Source organism: Rousettus aegyptiacus, unplaced genomic scaffold (assembly GCF_014176215.1).
Source record: "Rousettus aegyptiacus isolate mRouAeg1 unplaced genomic scaffold, mRouAeg1.p scaffold_m13_p_8, whole genome shotgun sequence".
Lineage (NCBI taxonomy): Eukaryota > Metazoa > Chordata > Mammalia > Chiroptera > Pteropodidae > Rousettus > Rousettus aegyptiacus.
Genome location: NW_023416311.1, coordinates 67,438,322 through 67,455,357, shown reverse-complemented (window position 1 = coordinate 67,455,357; position 17,036 = coordinate 67,438,322). Strand labels below are relative to the sequence as shown.

Sequence of the window (17,036 nt, the reverse complement as noted above, 5' to 3'; positions counted from 1 at the left end):
GTTACCAGGAAAGAGATATTTAGCAGGTAATTAGAAACACCAATCAAGGAATCAGAAAAGAGGTCAAGGCAGTATATATGAGTTTGGAAATAATCAGAGTAGTACAGGGGAGAGCCGAAGCCTTATAAGTAAGTAAGATCATATAGGAAAAGAGGATATACGAAGAAAAAGGATAAGGTGAGAACCTGGGGAAGATCTGTATTTAAGTAAAAATGGAAGAAGTTCAACTTGTAGAAAAGACTTGGAAAGACTGGACAGGAAGGAAAGATGTGTGTCAGATACTGCAGAGAAGAATAAAAAAAAGCAAGAGTAACTGCTGACCTTAGCAAGGCAGTTCAGTTTGGAGGAGGAATGCAGAATGCAGTGGGTGAATGGGAAGACTTCCAGTGAAAAATGGGAGAGAAAGCAGAAGAAGTTTCACGAAGATGCAGAGGCAAAAGAAGGATGCTTAAAGAAGCCTGAGCATGTTTCAAGGCTGAATGGAAACAGCCAGCGAAGAGGAGGAAACCAACGATAACTGATAGAGCAAGGTCTTAAGAAGAGGCAAATGAGGTTGGGATTAAGAGTACAAACAAGAAATGAATGGGTCGGCCAAAGAATGGAGTAGGATACTTCTGAACACAACAGAGGAGTGGTTAGGATAGAAAGAAGTACTGAGGGTAGGACACTTGAAAGATGAGACCATGCCTGGTGTAGTAGAAAGCTGTCACATTAAGAGAAATATGTAAAAGGCTGATAAAGGAGCAAATGGATAGGTATACATATATACAGACAATAAACAAACAAATACACAAATAAATAAATACCAATTTAGTGTTAAATATAAAGTTTCAGCTTTCAATGACTAGATAAATCAGTGTTCTCCAAAGTGGAAAGCGCAAAGGTCTCCACTGAGGTAGAAAATCCATTGAGGAAAAAAACTTAATTATTTTTTTCTCATTCCTTTTAAAGTTCTATTTTTTCCTCTACATATTTTAGTACATACATAATACGTTAGCGCAATGAGACACACACACAACATATATAACTTAAAAATATATTTATACATATAGGGAGTACATGGCAGAAATATTTTACTAATAGATATACATAATTAAAACGCCAGAGGACCACTGGGTTAAATCATAGGTACTACACTATCTCTCTTCATATTTTCTTTTTAATTACAGATGAAAAGATCGGCCATCTCCTTCCCAACACTCTTGAAGGATGCCATTTACTCCATTGACATTAGGAAGCTACATAGCACTGATGCCCAGGGAGAAGGGTGGGAGGGCCGAGAAAGAAGGGGAAAATTTACCTTCTAAAGCACATATCAAACTCTAAGTGCATAAGCAGCAGGTTTAAGTTGGTGGTGGTGGGGTGGTGGTGACTCTGAAATGTCACCACTAGCAAGGAGCAATGTGTTAGAGACTAACACATGATGCAAATTGACTGGATGTTTTGCTTTCGTTTCTTTTGGTTAATGTGTGTTTATTGTTTGTAGTTGTTGAAATGTAACCATGTATGAAAAACTAAGGATAAAAGTTCATCCAAATAGGTCTCATGAAGCAAATGTAATAAAACTGGAACACTGCTGAGGTAGACACTACTTGTTGCTTCCTCAATATCTATTTTTTCTTCTTTCCTGAAATAATTCTGATTTTGTTCAGGTAGACAATGTGCCCAATTGAAACACTATCTCGCAGCCTCTCTCGTAGCTAGGAGTGATCAAGTGACCGAGTTATGATCAGTGATGCATAAACATAAGTCTGCTGGAGATTTCTGGGAAAGTTTTGCTTTTCTGAATGAACATGGCTCCTGTCTCCAAGTCATTTATCCTCCTTCCTCTCCCGCCCCCCGCCGGAATGCACATAGAAGCCTAGAAGTAGAGCAGTAGAGCATCTTGTGACCATTAAGATGATTGGCATATGCTAATGAAAAAACACATGAAATGGAAAGTCGGAAAGACCTTATACCATGAAGACACCGTGGAGCTACTCCAGCAGCTCTGAACTGTTGACCTCTGCTCTTCTTGTACTAGTGATATCATGTGGTTTTCAACTTTTTTTGTCTGGCTTACTTTACTTAGCATGATTATCTCAAGATCTATCAATTAAATACATATATCTTTCCATGGATAGGGAATGGTGAAAATGAGTTAATAATAGATGTAAATTTACTGGAATTGTTTACCAAATTGACTAAGTACTATTATTAGGCTGCTCTAAATAGCATAGTTACATGTGATCAGATGGCATAACAGTTTAAAGTAAGACAAGATTCTACCTGTTAGACATTTAATTGTAATGCCTATACTTATACTATATCTTCTGGCATTTCAGACTTGTAGGACCCAAATTGGTCAATTTTCTAGGTAAGAGAAATGAACAAGTTGTCTTGAGACTGAAGTTTCCTCATCTATTAAGTGAGAAAAATGGCATTTACCTTACAGGCTAGTTAACAATTAAATGAAATATACTCAGTATAATGCTGAATGCATAGTAGATACTCAAAACCTACATACATAATAGGGATGTATCATAATTTAAGCACTTGTTTATTGATTCTCCCTTGCATTTTCCTTATTGCAATACATATTTAATAGTCTTTGATAGATCTATTCCTTCTGCACAAGCACCAGTATTTCCCTGGGCTTGATGCCCTAAAAAAGAAACTATTAAAACTGAAGAGAATGAATTTTGATAGATGCTGCCAAACTGCCCTAAAACAGGTGCCAATTTTAAGTCTCACAAACAATATAAAAGAATACGTTTTTTTTCCACCTCCCTTGTCAATGTCAGATAGTAAAACTATTTAAAAATTTTTGCCTATTTGATAGGTGAAATATTTTTTTTTTTCCTACTAGTGATCTAGAACATCTTATGATTATTGGTCATTTGTATTTTTCTTGTAAAATGCCTACTTGTAGACTTTCTCCAATTTTCTATTGGATTCTTTTTTATTGATTGTGAGAGTTCCTTATATATTTTGGTTATTAAACTTTTGTCTACTAAACACTGTAATACTTTCTTACCATCTCTCACCTGTTATATATTTTTTTCTTTGTAGAATTGAAAAGTATTTAATATTCAAAACTGTCAATAATTTTTCTCTATATCTTTCTGGAAGGTATTATCTCTTGCTTAAGACTTTTGCCCCCCAAAAATATAAAAATTTGTCTATATTATATTTAAAGACTTTGAGTTTTTATGATTAAATTATAAATCCACCTGGAATTTATTTTAGAGTAATATGTGGGAGGAAGTTACCTTTTGTCATCAATACCATTTATTGAATGGTCCATTCTTTCCCCACTGATTTGAAATGCCACCTTTCTGATATACAAAATCTCTGAATTTTCTGTTTTGTTTTACTGATTCCTGTGCCAAGTAATTATGTTGAATAAAAATTTTATGATGAACTATAGAAATGACCTCTGAAAAGGGGGTCAAATATATGGTAATGGGAGATTTGACTTAGGGTGGTGAACAAATGATGCAATATATAGATGATGTATTATAATATCGTACACGTGAAACCTATATGATTTTATTAACCAAAGTCACCCCAATAAATATAATAAAATTAAAAAACATTCGTGTGGCTTTAAAGAATTTTGAAATTATTGTAGAGAAAAGCTTTTGTCATTACATTTTTGTTTTGATTTTTTTCTTGAACAATTTCTTTTAGTGGAATTTTAGAAATTTGTCAAGTTCCTTGACAAGGCCTCCTGAAATGTTTAACTTCAACATTAAAGTTGAAGACTAATTTGAGTGAGAACAGTGTCTCCCATTTAGAAACGGAGTATATTTATTATCTTATTTACATATTCTTTTCATGGCCTTCAGGAAAGCTTTAATTCTGACACAGGTATTATGCATTTCTTGTTAATTTATTCCTTTTGTTCTTGCAAATAATTTTACTCATAACATTTTTAAATTGGTCATTCCTACTATATAGAAATTTTATGATATTCATATAATGATCTGTATACCTTTCTAAACTCAGTAGTTTTAAAAATAATCTGATTTTCTGTTGATTCCAAGACTTTCTGGATTGAATATTATATTCAATAAAATGATAATTCTGACTTTCTTTCTAGGATTTATACCTCTGTTTTCACTTGTCTTTCTACATTGGCTAGAACTTCCATTATAATGTGAAATAGTGTTGAAGGGAGCAACCTTGTTTTGTTTTTATGACTTAGAGAACGCTTCTGATTTTTCATGTGGTGAGAGGTAACTTGCATGGCCCAGAAGTCATTTGAGCTTACAAACTCAAGTGGTGTGCACATTTGTATGCTATCCTTTTGGTTCTTTTTCCCTTTTGGGTTTTAAAATCAGGGTTATGCTAGCCTTATAGAATGACATGGAAGTTTTCCTTTTCCTTTGTTTTAGAAAAGTTTAAATACTATAGAGGTTATCTCTTTTTTGAAGTTCTGATAATATTTAACCTTTTTAAAATTTATAACTCATATTTTTCTATGAAACCATTCATTTCATCTAAATATTCCAATGTATTGGTATAGCATTATACATATTATTTTGTAATTTAGAAGATCTCTGTTTTATTGACTTTCTCTTTTTAAATCTTTCTTATATTTCTTTTTTTTAAATGGACTATATTAGCCCATAGTTTTTCTCCTCCTCCTCCTGTTTTTTTTTTTTTTGGTATACCCTATGTGTCTTTTAAAAATGTGTATTTTTTTGTATTCAGGAAACAAGAAATTCTTTGGAAACACACATGTATCTTAGATCAAACTTGATAACTGAATTATTGAAATTTTGTTTTTGTGTTTATATATATCTACCTGTTAAGTCTATCTAAATATCTATCTTCCGCTTTAATTTATCAATTCTGATGTGTGTATTAAAATATACTATGATCAGGGTTTTGTCAATTTCTCCTAGCATTTTATCAGTTTCTGCTTTATATGTTACAAAGTTATGCTATTGAAAAGTTTATAACATGTTTTTGTGGATGACTGCAATAAATAGAAAATTTTTTTAAAATATGAAAATTTTTTTATTTTTATAGTGTTACTAATGCCCTATTTTCACAGTCTTTGTGATAGTAAACATATACACACACATATACACATATTTTATCTTTTTATTCTTAATTTTTCTGCATCATTCTCTTTTAGGTGGGGTTCTTATAAGTAGCAGATGTTGCATTTGTTTTTTACATGTTTAATATAAGTGGAATTTAACTTATTGACATGAATCATGATAACTAGTATGTGTACGTGGAGCCCCTTCCAGCCATCTTATTTTGACTGTATTTTATCTTATCTCTAACCATCCCTGCCTCCTTCCCCAAAACTAAAACTCTGCTGTTTTCTTAGACCCCCACATCCACACCAAAAGTCATTCTTGACAACTAGTTCACTTTCTTTACAGTATAATTTGTAGGTCTCCAATTAAATGTGTGTGTTGCCTGCTGCTAGGGGTAAGGTTGGGGAAGTGGGGCTGGAAGCAGTTCTTTAATTCCCTGATGGCTGTCTTATTCTAACTTTTCTTTTCACTTGTTCACTTTGTGCTTGATAGTCTGCCAGATTTGTTTTTACTACTGTAGTAATTTTTCCCACGAGTGTTTTACTCTCTGGTCTTTATTTTCTGTTATTGTTTATCTGCTTCGATTTGCTTTCTAACCACCAATAATTCTTCACAATTTCTGGTCAGCTAATGACAGTCTTTCTGACTTTAAGTGTTCATTCTCTTTTAAAGAATGTATTTTCTGTCTTTTTAAAGGATTTGGGGCAAAAAGAGGTGTGGATGCTAGTGTTCTGCCCTCTAACTTGAGCCGAGCCATATTATTTTCATACTAGTTGATACATTAATATCTGATCATAAGGATGAGACCTGCTTATGTACTGCATCTACTTTTAGAGATGCATTTCTGTATATTATACACATTTTCAATCTCAAATTTAATCAAGGACTTAATTTGATGGCCATTTAAAATGCAAAGCAAAAATAAAGTGACATTAACACTTATCAAGTATCCATATAACTATATAGCTACATATAACAGTTCTATAGATCTATATAAATATATAACTATAATGATGAGAATTAATCTGGAGGCTAAAGTAGGATCGTTTTACTCTTGTTCCTTTTTTTAATAAATAGAAGTGTGCCTGAAGGCTTATAGTCCATGTTCTCAGCATTTCTGAAGGCTTGTTATCAAATATGTTCTTATTACCAATAATTTTATGTATCGATTTGCATAATTTATTTCAAGGAAAAAATTCAATATCAACCATTCTTGCTTTTTCCCCTTTTTATTGAACTACCAAGACTAATACAGCACATCACTAAGCAAAAAGTGCTGTTTACTATGCAAAAGGCACAGTCAGTGATTGGCATCTAAGACCAATTGATCTACCCATTACCACTATCTCCCTACCCGCTCTAGCACTACTATGAAGCTATTGATTTAAACACTGTCGATCGGTTTCCATTTTCTGATTTTGGGCAGGCCAATTAAGAAAGTGAGTAATTGTGATTACACTGCTTCAGGATCAATTACATTTGATGCAAGACAAAGTGTTCTCTTTGGAACACACAAAAAAATAATTTTTTATCTAGTATGCTTATGTTCTTAATTAAATTGAAAATAACTAATTTATACCTTCACAACAGCAAAACATATTGTAAATGCTTATAACAGCTAAGGTTATTTTCTTTGTAAAATACATTCATCGTTTTCCTCAAATTAGTTTAAGAGAAATTGAGAAAAAAAATTGTTCATATATACTTCCCAATGTAAGAGAAAAATCAAACACTATCTATATATTTATCTCTAAAGGGACTTAGTTGATTGTGAAAGACAAAATGCAAATCTTGTCCAAATGACTACAGAGGCAATGTAATGGAAATATATTTTTAAAAATCCTCATTACATAGAATATAAAAGGTTATTTAGATAAATTCATAAGAAAAAATAAAATTTTTAGTTTGTAACTGTGCTCTAACTTGGTGCATGAGCTTTGTCATTGGGCTCACATTGTCGATATCATTAAAATGAATATACCTCTGGTGTTGGAGGCAAATCTATTTAGAGTGATGTTACTCATAGTCTTGTGCTCGGTAATATTGATCTGTGTTGTTTGCCTAATAGAAAAATAATAAACAATTACTAGGCAATGTTGAGAAAAGTAATCAGTTTTTATATATCACTAATATAGCAGACCTCCCAAAACATAAAGGTGATGATCTGCATAAAATCAATGTGTTATGCTACATTGCTTATATTCATCACTGCAGGTTCTCAGTAATAAATGGTACAATATTAGGCCTGAATTACTGGTAAACTGAAAAGGTATATGAAAAAAAAAAAAGGCTGACTATATTCAACCTATAAAACTTATTTAAAAATGTCTATTACCTAAGCGTGGAGATTTTTATCATTAACAAATTCTGCTTTAACCTAGTTAAAATTCAGATAAATGTCTTGATTCTTTTCAGAATAAAAACAAAGCAACTTCATTTCAAAATCACAAATTATATCTTAGACCAGAAAAATATAAAAGAAAAGAGTTCAAAGATAATTCTTAAAGATGCATGACTGTGAGCTTTGTACTAACTGCTAATAGTTTCTGGATTTCATTAGAAATGTGTAAAACATGATATAAAAGCAATTAACAATGATAAAACCCAATCCTAGAAAAAGCTCCTTTGTATAATATTCATCTACAAAACCTTTGCCAATTGCATTTTCTTTTGAATTTTATTAAAAGCAGTTTGCAAATTAAAGTAAAAAGGGAAAAATGTATGGGTTTTAGGTACTGACAGAATCAATAATTCTCCACTTGGAGGCTCAAGATAAAGTATAAGATGTTTTGTTTCAAAAGATTTCTTCTCTGGGCTATTCAATAATATTATTAAATTTTTTTATTTCTCCTGAATTTTTCAAAAACTGTAGAGCTAAGAGAAGTAAAAAAATTATTTAGCTTCTTACTTTGACAAACAAACCATGAATTTTAATCACATATGGCAGACTGTAATGGCTAGTTGTGTGACAAATGCTAAACACATATAGTGTACACGATTTGTACAACTATTCCATGGCAGTCTAACCATTGCCAAAGAAAAGTATATTTGTTAAAATGTTTTGTCTCTCAAAGAAAAAGCCGCTGAAAGCCTAGTTTTGATCTGCTATTCTTTACAGGTAATAAGAAATATAGAAAAACAATTGAACTTACCACAACTGGAAACTGGCAGTCTGAGTGGAATCACAAAAGTCAATACCCATTGAAACAGTAATGGATCCCTCAGGCTCAAGAGATTCTAGGAAATTAGATAATTTAGACATGAAAACACGGAGGATGTGAAAAAGAGGCCAACTAAACACTGAAAACTTGTGTAATGTTTGCAGTTTGGTTAAAATAGTCAAATTTAATGATGGCTTATAAGAACACTTTCAAACTAAGAATATTAAAACAAATTATAAGTTAATTTCACTATTCTGCCTTAAGGCTTTATTTTCTACAACTTAATTCTGCACATATTTCAATGAGTACATTATATCTACTTGTTTCTGAAATTCAGAGAACTTCATGTTTTGTAATATTGTCTCTATAGGCATTGAATGTGGGAAGGAAATAAATTTAGTCCTGTGAAGAACAATTGTAACAAACTCCGATTCCTTTAAAAAATTTTGTACTTAAAACGATGGAATATTTATTTAGATATAAAAAGTAAAATTTAAATGATGTTCCAAATTTCCTCAGGGAAAAAAATCCAAAATTTAAAAATGCAAATTGAAAAAAAGCTGGATGAAATTAATTTATTGTATTCAGAAATTAATCAAAACTGGCATTATAGAAACCAAAATAAGTCTAATTGTATTATTCAAAGAATAATTATTGAAAGAAAATTCAGCAACAGATTAGATTATCTTGAAAAAACAACTAATAAAATGATATTTCGTAGATTTGGAATTTTTGAAGTTTCATCTATAAACCAAGTATGGGAAATAACTATCAAAATACATACAAAGCTGGTGTTTTTCACTTGACAATGATAAAACTTAAGACAAATTATAACAAAATTTTATTATGTTTGCGAATCCAAAGTCTAGCTATACATTAGAATGATAAGGGATCTTAAATATATTAAATATATTATTTAGTATACATATTTATATATATATTACATATTTAAACAGAAACCATCCACTTTTGATTTCCACTTTGTTAAAAGTTTTCAGTATAACTGCAGTCATACTGTACAGCAGCTTTATATTTAGCTTTGTCTACTCTCTATTTATCTCATTAAATGTGGTTATATTTTAGCAAACACACTTTAATCCAGCAGACTGCGACTATCCTAGGACATGTTGGCAAGTATGATTTTCCATTTAATGCTAACTATGCCAGAGATGATGATACAGATAGTACAAAAGAATAATTCAATAAGCTTAATATACCAAGAAGTATGTTTATGTTTTACAGGCTCAGTGAAGTTTAGGCATTATAAGAGGGTACTTGTTTGATACTGATTAAAATACTGGTTTGCTTAGTGGTATATAAGTTGATTTTTCCAGTTTGAATTTCATTTGTTTATAAACTTAACATTTACCAGGATGCTACGCAAGTACCAGAAGACTTCCTGCCTAAATCTTTGGCAAATAGGCTTTATTGTAAATAACTATAATGATTTTTTTGCATTTCTCCCAAAGCTACACCTTTATCAGTTCACAGTACTGTCGGTCACAATGCTCAAGGCTATTGTTTAGTGAATTCTTAATGTTTTCTTCTGTACTACAGATAGATATATTGAGGTTGGGTTTTGTTTGTAGCTGAATACCACATTGGTAGCAAATGCTGTCATCTTCATAACATGATGGCATTTATGATTTAGATCTCTCTACATCATGTATCTTTGTATTTCATTTGACAAACTGACAGTTCTCAAGATGGCCTGCTGACTGCACTCTTTGACACAGTTTGGTATCATCTTCAGTCTTAAGATAATTAAATGTGAGTTTAGTGCCATGCTAATTCTGGAGGACAGCTTATGATCAATGGCATGTTTTATTATATGAATGCTTCAAGAACAAAGTGATCAGCATAAAATTATACATATAATGGATTTTTTATAGTATTTGAAGCCTACTTCATTGGGAAAATGTACTCAATTAAGTGCCTTTATTTGGTTACTGCTCTGAATCACTGCAATATACATGAGAGTGTTATATAGAAATGGCTGAAAAACACTGGTTCTATTATAGCACACCATTAATAATGAAAAATGAAATCACAAAGGATGTCATCTACTTGGATATAACAGTTGTACAGTACCTAGTAAAATCTTAGCTAAACTCAAATTTGTCAGCTGAATATAGTACAGTCAAACTAAGGCTATTCTGTGTGTGTGTGCATGTGTGTGTATGTTTTAAAACTCTTACTCGACTTTGAGAAAAATGGTACGTTATTCCTAATATTCTTGCAAGTAATCCAGTTTCACTGTAATGACAGGAAAAAATCCAGAAAAAATCATCATAAATTATAGACAAAAAGAAAATAGATTGGTAACAAATAAGAAAACTGCTGAACTCCTTAACACATATGCATATGTATTTATTAAATAAAACAGTTATGTTACCTCCCTTATTTCACAAAAACATGCAGTCAAGATATTTTTGGAGGACTAATTAAGATATATCATACTCTGTAAGTCTACTGATAAAAGAGACTACAAATATCCACTGCATGGGAAAGAATTCTGTATCTTGAGGGTATTCAATAAACGCCAACAAAACGAATGAGACATTATAGTCATAAAAACTTGCCTAAGACATAAGGAATGCAATTAGCATAATACATTGGCTAGGTGGAAGGTCAGGGGAGGGAGGGAGTAATTGGGGGGATCATTTTACTAACTATATAGATGTCTAGCCAATGTACTGTATGCTTGAAACTAATAAAAATTAAAAAAAAAAAAGCTCGATAAAATCTAATTTTGGAATATGAAATTAAAAAAAAAAACTTGCTTAAGAAAGGAAAAGCCCACTATGAGTACCAAGGCAATGGTATACACTCACATATTTTATTACTGTTAGGATCCTACTATGAAATTTATTATATATATTTCTTCTAATCTACATAGGCCAACAAAAGGTCAACTCACTGACTCATATGCCAGCTCAAAGGAATGTTAATATTGTTCTACTGTTTTAATCTTTGGATAAGATTTTCAACCTTCAGACAATTCATATATCAGCTGTCTGATGCTTCTTTTAAAAGGCTAGATTTTAAGCAATTAAAAAAGAACACAAATTGGGATATTTACAACTCCTTGGCAATATATTAACTTCACAAAATAATTAAAAATCAAGATATCCAGTATTCTTTAAATGGTGTCTTAATTATCAAGTTATTTTTTTTTTATTAAGTGAGTTCTGAAATCATCTTTTTTTTAAAACTCTTCTTTGGTTACTTATAAAAATCTACCCTATTCCATCCATTAGGAATTATTTTATTTCTTTGTGTAAAAATATAACAAAGAATGACTTTCTTTACTGCATGACTCATGAAAACTATACAAGAGAATTCAACAATGTCAAAGAGCTTGGGTGAAGATAAAGAAAAATAGAATAGTTTGTGAAATAATAAGTAAAGAAGGTACAGTCTTGGTCAAAGGCTTTGCTCACCTAAAGTACTGTAAAAAGAAACTTTCTGGAGCTCTCTGATTATAATGTTTCAAAGATTCAATGACAGAAACCATATATCACTTTTAATTGAAATTTTGCCTGCCAGTTTTCCCAAAGAAACTTTAGGGCTATCTCCACTTGCACAAAACAGAAAGAATAGAGATAGACATGCTAATTACTACATTATTTTAAACTCAAAGTAAGACATACAATTATCACACTTAATTTTTAAAAGGCATATTTTTGGTACAATATTTAAAAAATGGAATGGGGTGACAGTTCAGTGAGACATTATCATGTAATGAGCACTGAGGTAACCTGGAAAGCACAAGCTACATCTAAGAGGCAGCCCGCTCTGCATCGGCTAGTTGCACTGCGTGTGAGAATAAAGACCCAGTACTGCCATGTCTTGTGTTTAATTCCAAGAAAAGTAAGATTTCTGGGTTGGTTTTTAAATGTAAAAACATCCTGATTTTTAAAGGGTATAAACAGGTTAAAAATATTTTTTTAAAAATGTGATGTGTATAGATACCAGTAATATACTATGGGCTATTCTATATTGTATGTGTGAAAAGGAAGACGAGTGGAATAGTATACATCTTTTCGTCTTCACTCCCTTCACTTTTCAACTTACAGAATGTGAAAGGAAACAGGGAAGGGGAGATATGGGAGGTACTGGATTAAAAAAAGCAGTCTAAAATCATGCAGGGAATGAAACTGGCTAAGAAGAGTGACAACAGCAGTTAATGCAGATACAGGTAAAATGGGAGGCAATGTGGATTCTTCAGACCCATCCTTCCATCAACACTGGTATTACCCTTGCTGGAACCTGATTCACTAAGGGCAAAGAAATGTTTATCTTGCATGATAAATTTGGTTTAAAAAGGGAAAACAAACAGAGTATGCTAATAGTCAATAAAATCATATGTATGCTACTTTTTAAAAGATGAACACATTTAATTATCACAGTTAAAGCTTTAAATGAGAATATTTACCTATTGGATGAAAAACATGCATTTGCATGCCTGTAGGAAGTTTTTTTTCCCCTATGTGGATATTTTCTATCTTTCGATCAGTAGTATTGCTCAATGTTATTTGTACAGAGACCATCTTATCACCAAAAATGCAAGGCTGTCGTGGAAAGAAATAATGGGCAGCTAGTCCTTTTCCACTCATTCGGTGAAGTAGCACATGAGTTTTCGTCGGTACAAAGACAGGAGCACTGACCTATTGCATATTGGAAAAAGAAAAAAATGATTTAGTGAATATAGTTATTAATTCTCTTAGAGAACATGCAAAATTTTATGATATTTAATCTGTTTTCGCTAAAGCATTACATAAACCACAACAATGAACACACAAAGATATTAGGTCAGAAATTACATAAAAATGTAAAGTAAATGCCTTCAAAACAGTAGTAAAATTTTTCTGTACATGTATTTAAAAAATATATATCTAATGAGAGAATAATCAGAGTTATATATATTCATATTTTTAGAGTTTATAAATTTGTTAGTTTTTTTCCTAGTACAACATTACATTTGGACATCGCGATAATTTTATTAATTTTAATAATCTGTCAGTTGATTTTCTCAGGCTTATGAACTGTAAGATAGATCTGCCAATAATGAACATCCTGTATCTTCATTTCCAATCGTGATTCCCTGAACATTTTCACCTTGAATTTTCTTCACTGTAAACTGAAGTCTATGACCTCCTTTAAGGTGGTTTCTACCTTTGCTTTAATGATTAAAAAGATCTTCCCAACTTTAAGATCAGGTAACTATTCACTTACATTTTCTTCTAGAGCTTTCATGGTTCCAATTTTTTAATTCACGTGGAACTGATTTAGGTATATCAGCTTCATATTTAATTATTCTTCTCTAAATACTTAACCAATAGCTTATACACTTGTACATAATTTAATGTTAGCTTTTCCTCAATGATCTTTAAATGCAAATATTCTAATTATTTATGTACTTGGAAACATTTCTGGACCTCGACTGAGCTGCTAATCCAGTACCACGTTGTTTTATTTCTTATAGACCTACACTAATGATTAAATTATGTGGTCGACAACAACAACAAAAAGTCCCTCTTCTCTCTCCCCTCTGCCAATATTTTCTTGGTTAATCATGTGTTTATCTTTCCAATGAATTTTAGACTCTTTTTGTTAAATTTTCCCCTCGATCTTGAATGGAATCACAGGCAGTATACTAAATGAAGAAATACAGTCCATTCTAAAATCATGTGACAGCTTTCTTTCCACTCAAAGTATTGCAAGTGGCTTACCTGACACGGGCAAGGTATATTTATTATTTTTTATTTTCATTTTTAATTAAAATCAATTTGTAATTAAACAGACCTAATCAAGATTTCTTTTCCTAACAAGTGTGCTCTCCCAAAATAGGTTTTCTATTAGAATTGTGAGAGTATATATTAACCTAGTCAACATGTTCACTATGCCACTGATGCCTGATAACATTAAAAACTTATTTATATTAATAATTTAAAATTCATTAACAAAAACCTAAGAGTTAAACATCACATATCCAAAATGATATATGTCTTCTAATTGTCATTAAAGTATGGTATCCCTTCTCCAAAAGCTCGACTTATAAGGGAGGACAATTTAAAATAATCGTCTTAAAAATGCATGAGTTTATTTGTAAAATATAATAAATAACTGGATAAGTGAAAAATTTTGGCTATATAAAGTAATGGAACAACTGGCCTATGCATTCTACTTTGGCCTTTTGATGATGGTAACGGCAGTCGAGCATTTTAAGTTTTCAAAGCACGTTCGCTTCTAATTTTAGGTTCTTTTTCCCGCATAATAATTATTTTCCAAACTCTTTCGTTTTAATGCTCCCACTAAATTCTATTTCCTTTACAAGTCCTGGGGGTTTATTAGCATAACCCAAGACAGCAAACCTTAGCAATGAACATTCCTTCAAAGATATAGTAGATATCATAAAAATAAGCAAACAAACACAGAACATGTGTGTGAGAGTGTTTATATAAGTATAATATATACAGAAGCAGGGGTATGGTTTACAAGCAGGCAGGAATTAGTGATCCAAGTATTATAAAAGGTGCTTGGAAGGTATGCCTTAAGTCATTTAAGAGCTGTCGACATGTCTTGGTTGGTTTATTGATTCTCTCTCTCAATATAACCCTGGGATACATGGTCCAAATATTGGTTTGTTTCCTACCTTGTCTCAAGATTCTGCATTTTTATTATAATAGTTAAAAAGATGTTCTGTGCACAGGAAGAAAAACAGTATGATTCTCTCTACTCATTCTTTCCACACTGAAGCTCAAGAAGTGTTCTCAAATAAATTCATTATCTAAAAAACAACCTCTGTGATAATACTCAAAGGTTAGCTATGACAATACAGAGAGGTCTCTGTTCCCTTCTATAATAAACAACATCATAAATGGCACTTTGTGGCAATGATATATACTTTTTGAAGTATAGAAAGGGGCTAACTGAAAGTGTTCAATTGCTTTTTAATTTTTTTTTACCTGTTTTCTAAGTTCATAAAGTCACATTAAACCAACTTCCTCCAAAATCTAGATCAACTACATAGTTCACATCTTGACCAATAAAACCAGTAGGTTCCATAAATCCTTCAACAATTTCCATATATAATATAATTAATCCTGACAGGAATTTCATTCACTATTTTGTATATCCAATTAAATATCTATATTCCAGAAACATATATATCATCTGTGGATGCTAAACATTGTGAATGGCTTTGCTGACTTCACATTTTATAAATGTCAATAATTTTCTTAAATGTAAAAAAAAAAAAAAAGCGGGAAAAGTTAATTACAGAATGACCTAGATTTGGGTTGTAAAAATGAGGGTTTAAGAAAGAAGGTAGTTATTAACAAATTTGAACAAAACAGATCATCTTGGGCAGGGGTCAGCAAATACGGCCCATAAGCTAAATACGGCTTGCTGCCTGCTTTATAAAGTTTATTGGAACACAGCCATACTCATTCGTTTATATATTGTTGATGGTTGCTCTCCAATGGTACAGCTGAGTAGCTGCAATGCCAAACATATCTACTACCTGGATCCTTTACAGAAAAAGTATGCCAACCCCTGTTCTAAGGTCACAAATGTTACATTCTTCCTTCTCCCTTCCCCTTCCCCCATTTTTGGGGAACAAGTCACAGGTCTATAACATTTCTGCATGTTTTTCGAGAAAAGGCATTAATAACTTTGCTCCTGAGAATTTTTCCAAGGATGTTTGTATAACAAAAAGCCTTTGGAAAGAGGTAAATACCTCTTTTTGGGGCAAAAGTTAGAGAGGTTTGCTAACAATCCTTATATAAGATTGGGATCATCGATACTCAGGTTCCCCTCTGTGTGTAAAGCAACACACTGCATGAGTAGTCATCATCTGGCCTTCAGCTTGTCACCCTATAGGAACCGGAACGAAGAGAAACAGCGCAAATGCTGTTATTTTGCTATAACAGGCCACTGCTATTGCTGTGAGTAATAAACCGTCCTTTGTCTTTGATGAAGGAGTCACATGCCTTCTACAGGTATTCATGAAATTGTCTAAGGCTAACCTGTTATCATCTTGTATTTTGGTCAAAGGTTTCCAGATCCACTTACTCCAAATAACTAAATTAGCACTTAGTAGGACTACCATATACAACTGTGCAGTGGCAACTGCATATGAGCTTAAATTCTAGCTTACATTCAAGGGTTGCCTCTTTGGAATCTACATAATAGCACCATATGAGATAGTAGCTTTACTAAAGAGAATACTACTTTACATAGTAGAAACTGCTTTTTCCTTCTGACTTTTCTCTAGGGAAGTCTGTGTTATATGACCTGGTTAACTTTTTTTTATGGGTTTCTGAAGTATCATGATGAGTTCTGATAGCTCGATAAAGAGTTAAGTAAGTTCTGACACTGACACCGGTTCAAGACTAAGTGTTGGTCTTTTGAGGGAGGTTTCTCTCCAGTGTTTTACCCTGTAGTGGTTACGTATGGGACTGTCTGCTTAAAACCCTACCATTTTCTAGGAACTTGGCTGTATTCAGTTCTTGATGAAGCTGGCACCTTCTCATGCCATCTCATTACATGGCCCTGGTTAACTTGTTCAGAAATGGATACGTGGTGCAGTGAGTCCCTTTCCTGGGATTTATAGATTTATAGATTGGGACCTGGGAAATTGAGCCAGTCTCTATCAAACGGCTAAAATTCTGAGATTTAAAACTCAAGGAAAAAAACAAACAAACAAACTATGTTTGTGGCCATATTCCTACCATACTGTTCAGCTAAAAATAAAGCAAATATCAAAGTAAAGCAAAGATGAGAGAGTCTTGCTGGTATTTTCAGTTTGTATATGGATGGTTCTTGAAGC

At 32.2% G+C, this 17,036-nt stretch overlaps 1 protein-coding gene across 1 annotated transcript in view; it reads right to left on the bottom strand.

Moving 5' to 3' along the window:
- The window catches only part of AP3B1 (adaptor related protein complex 3 subunit beta 1), a 206,305-nt gene that overhangs the window by 20,007 nt on the left and 169,262 nt on the right, over positions 1-17,036 (bottom strand). Inside the window, exons 23-24 of the mRNA XM_016118856.2 lie at positions 12,639-12,870; positions 8,192-8,276 (exon numbers count right to left, since the gene is read on the bottom strand). Of these exons, the coding sequence (XP_015974342.2) occupies positions 8,192-8,276; positions 12,639-12,870 (317 nt within the window). The remainder of the gene's footprint in view (positions 1-8,191; positions 8,277-12,638; positions 12,871-17,036) is intronic.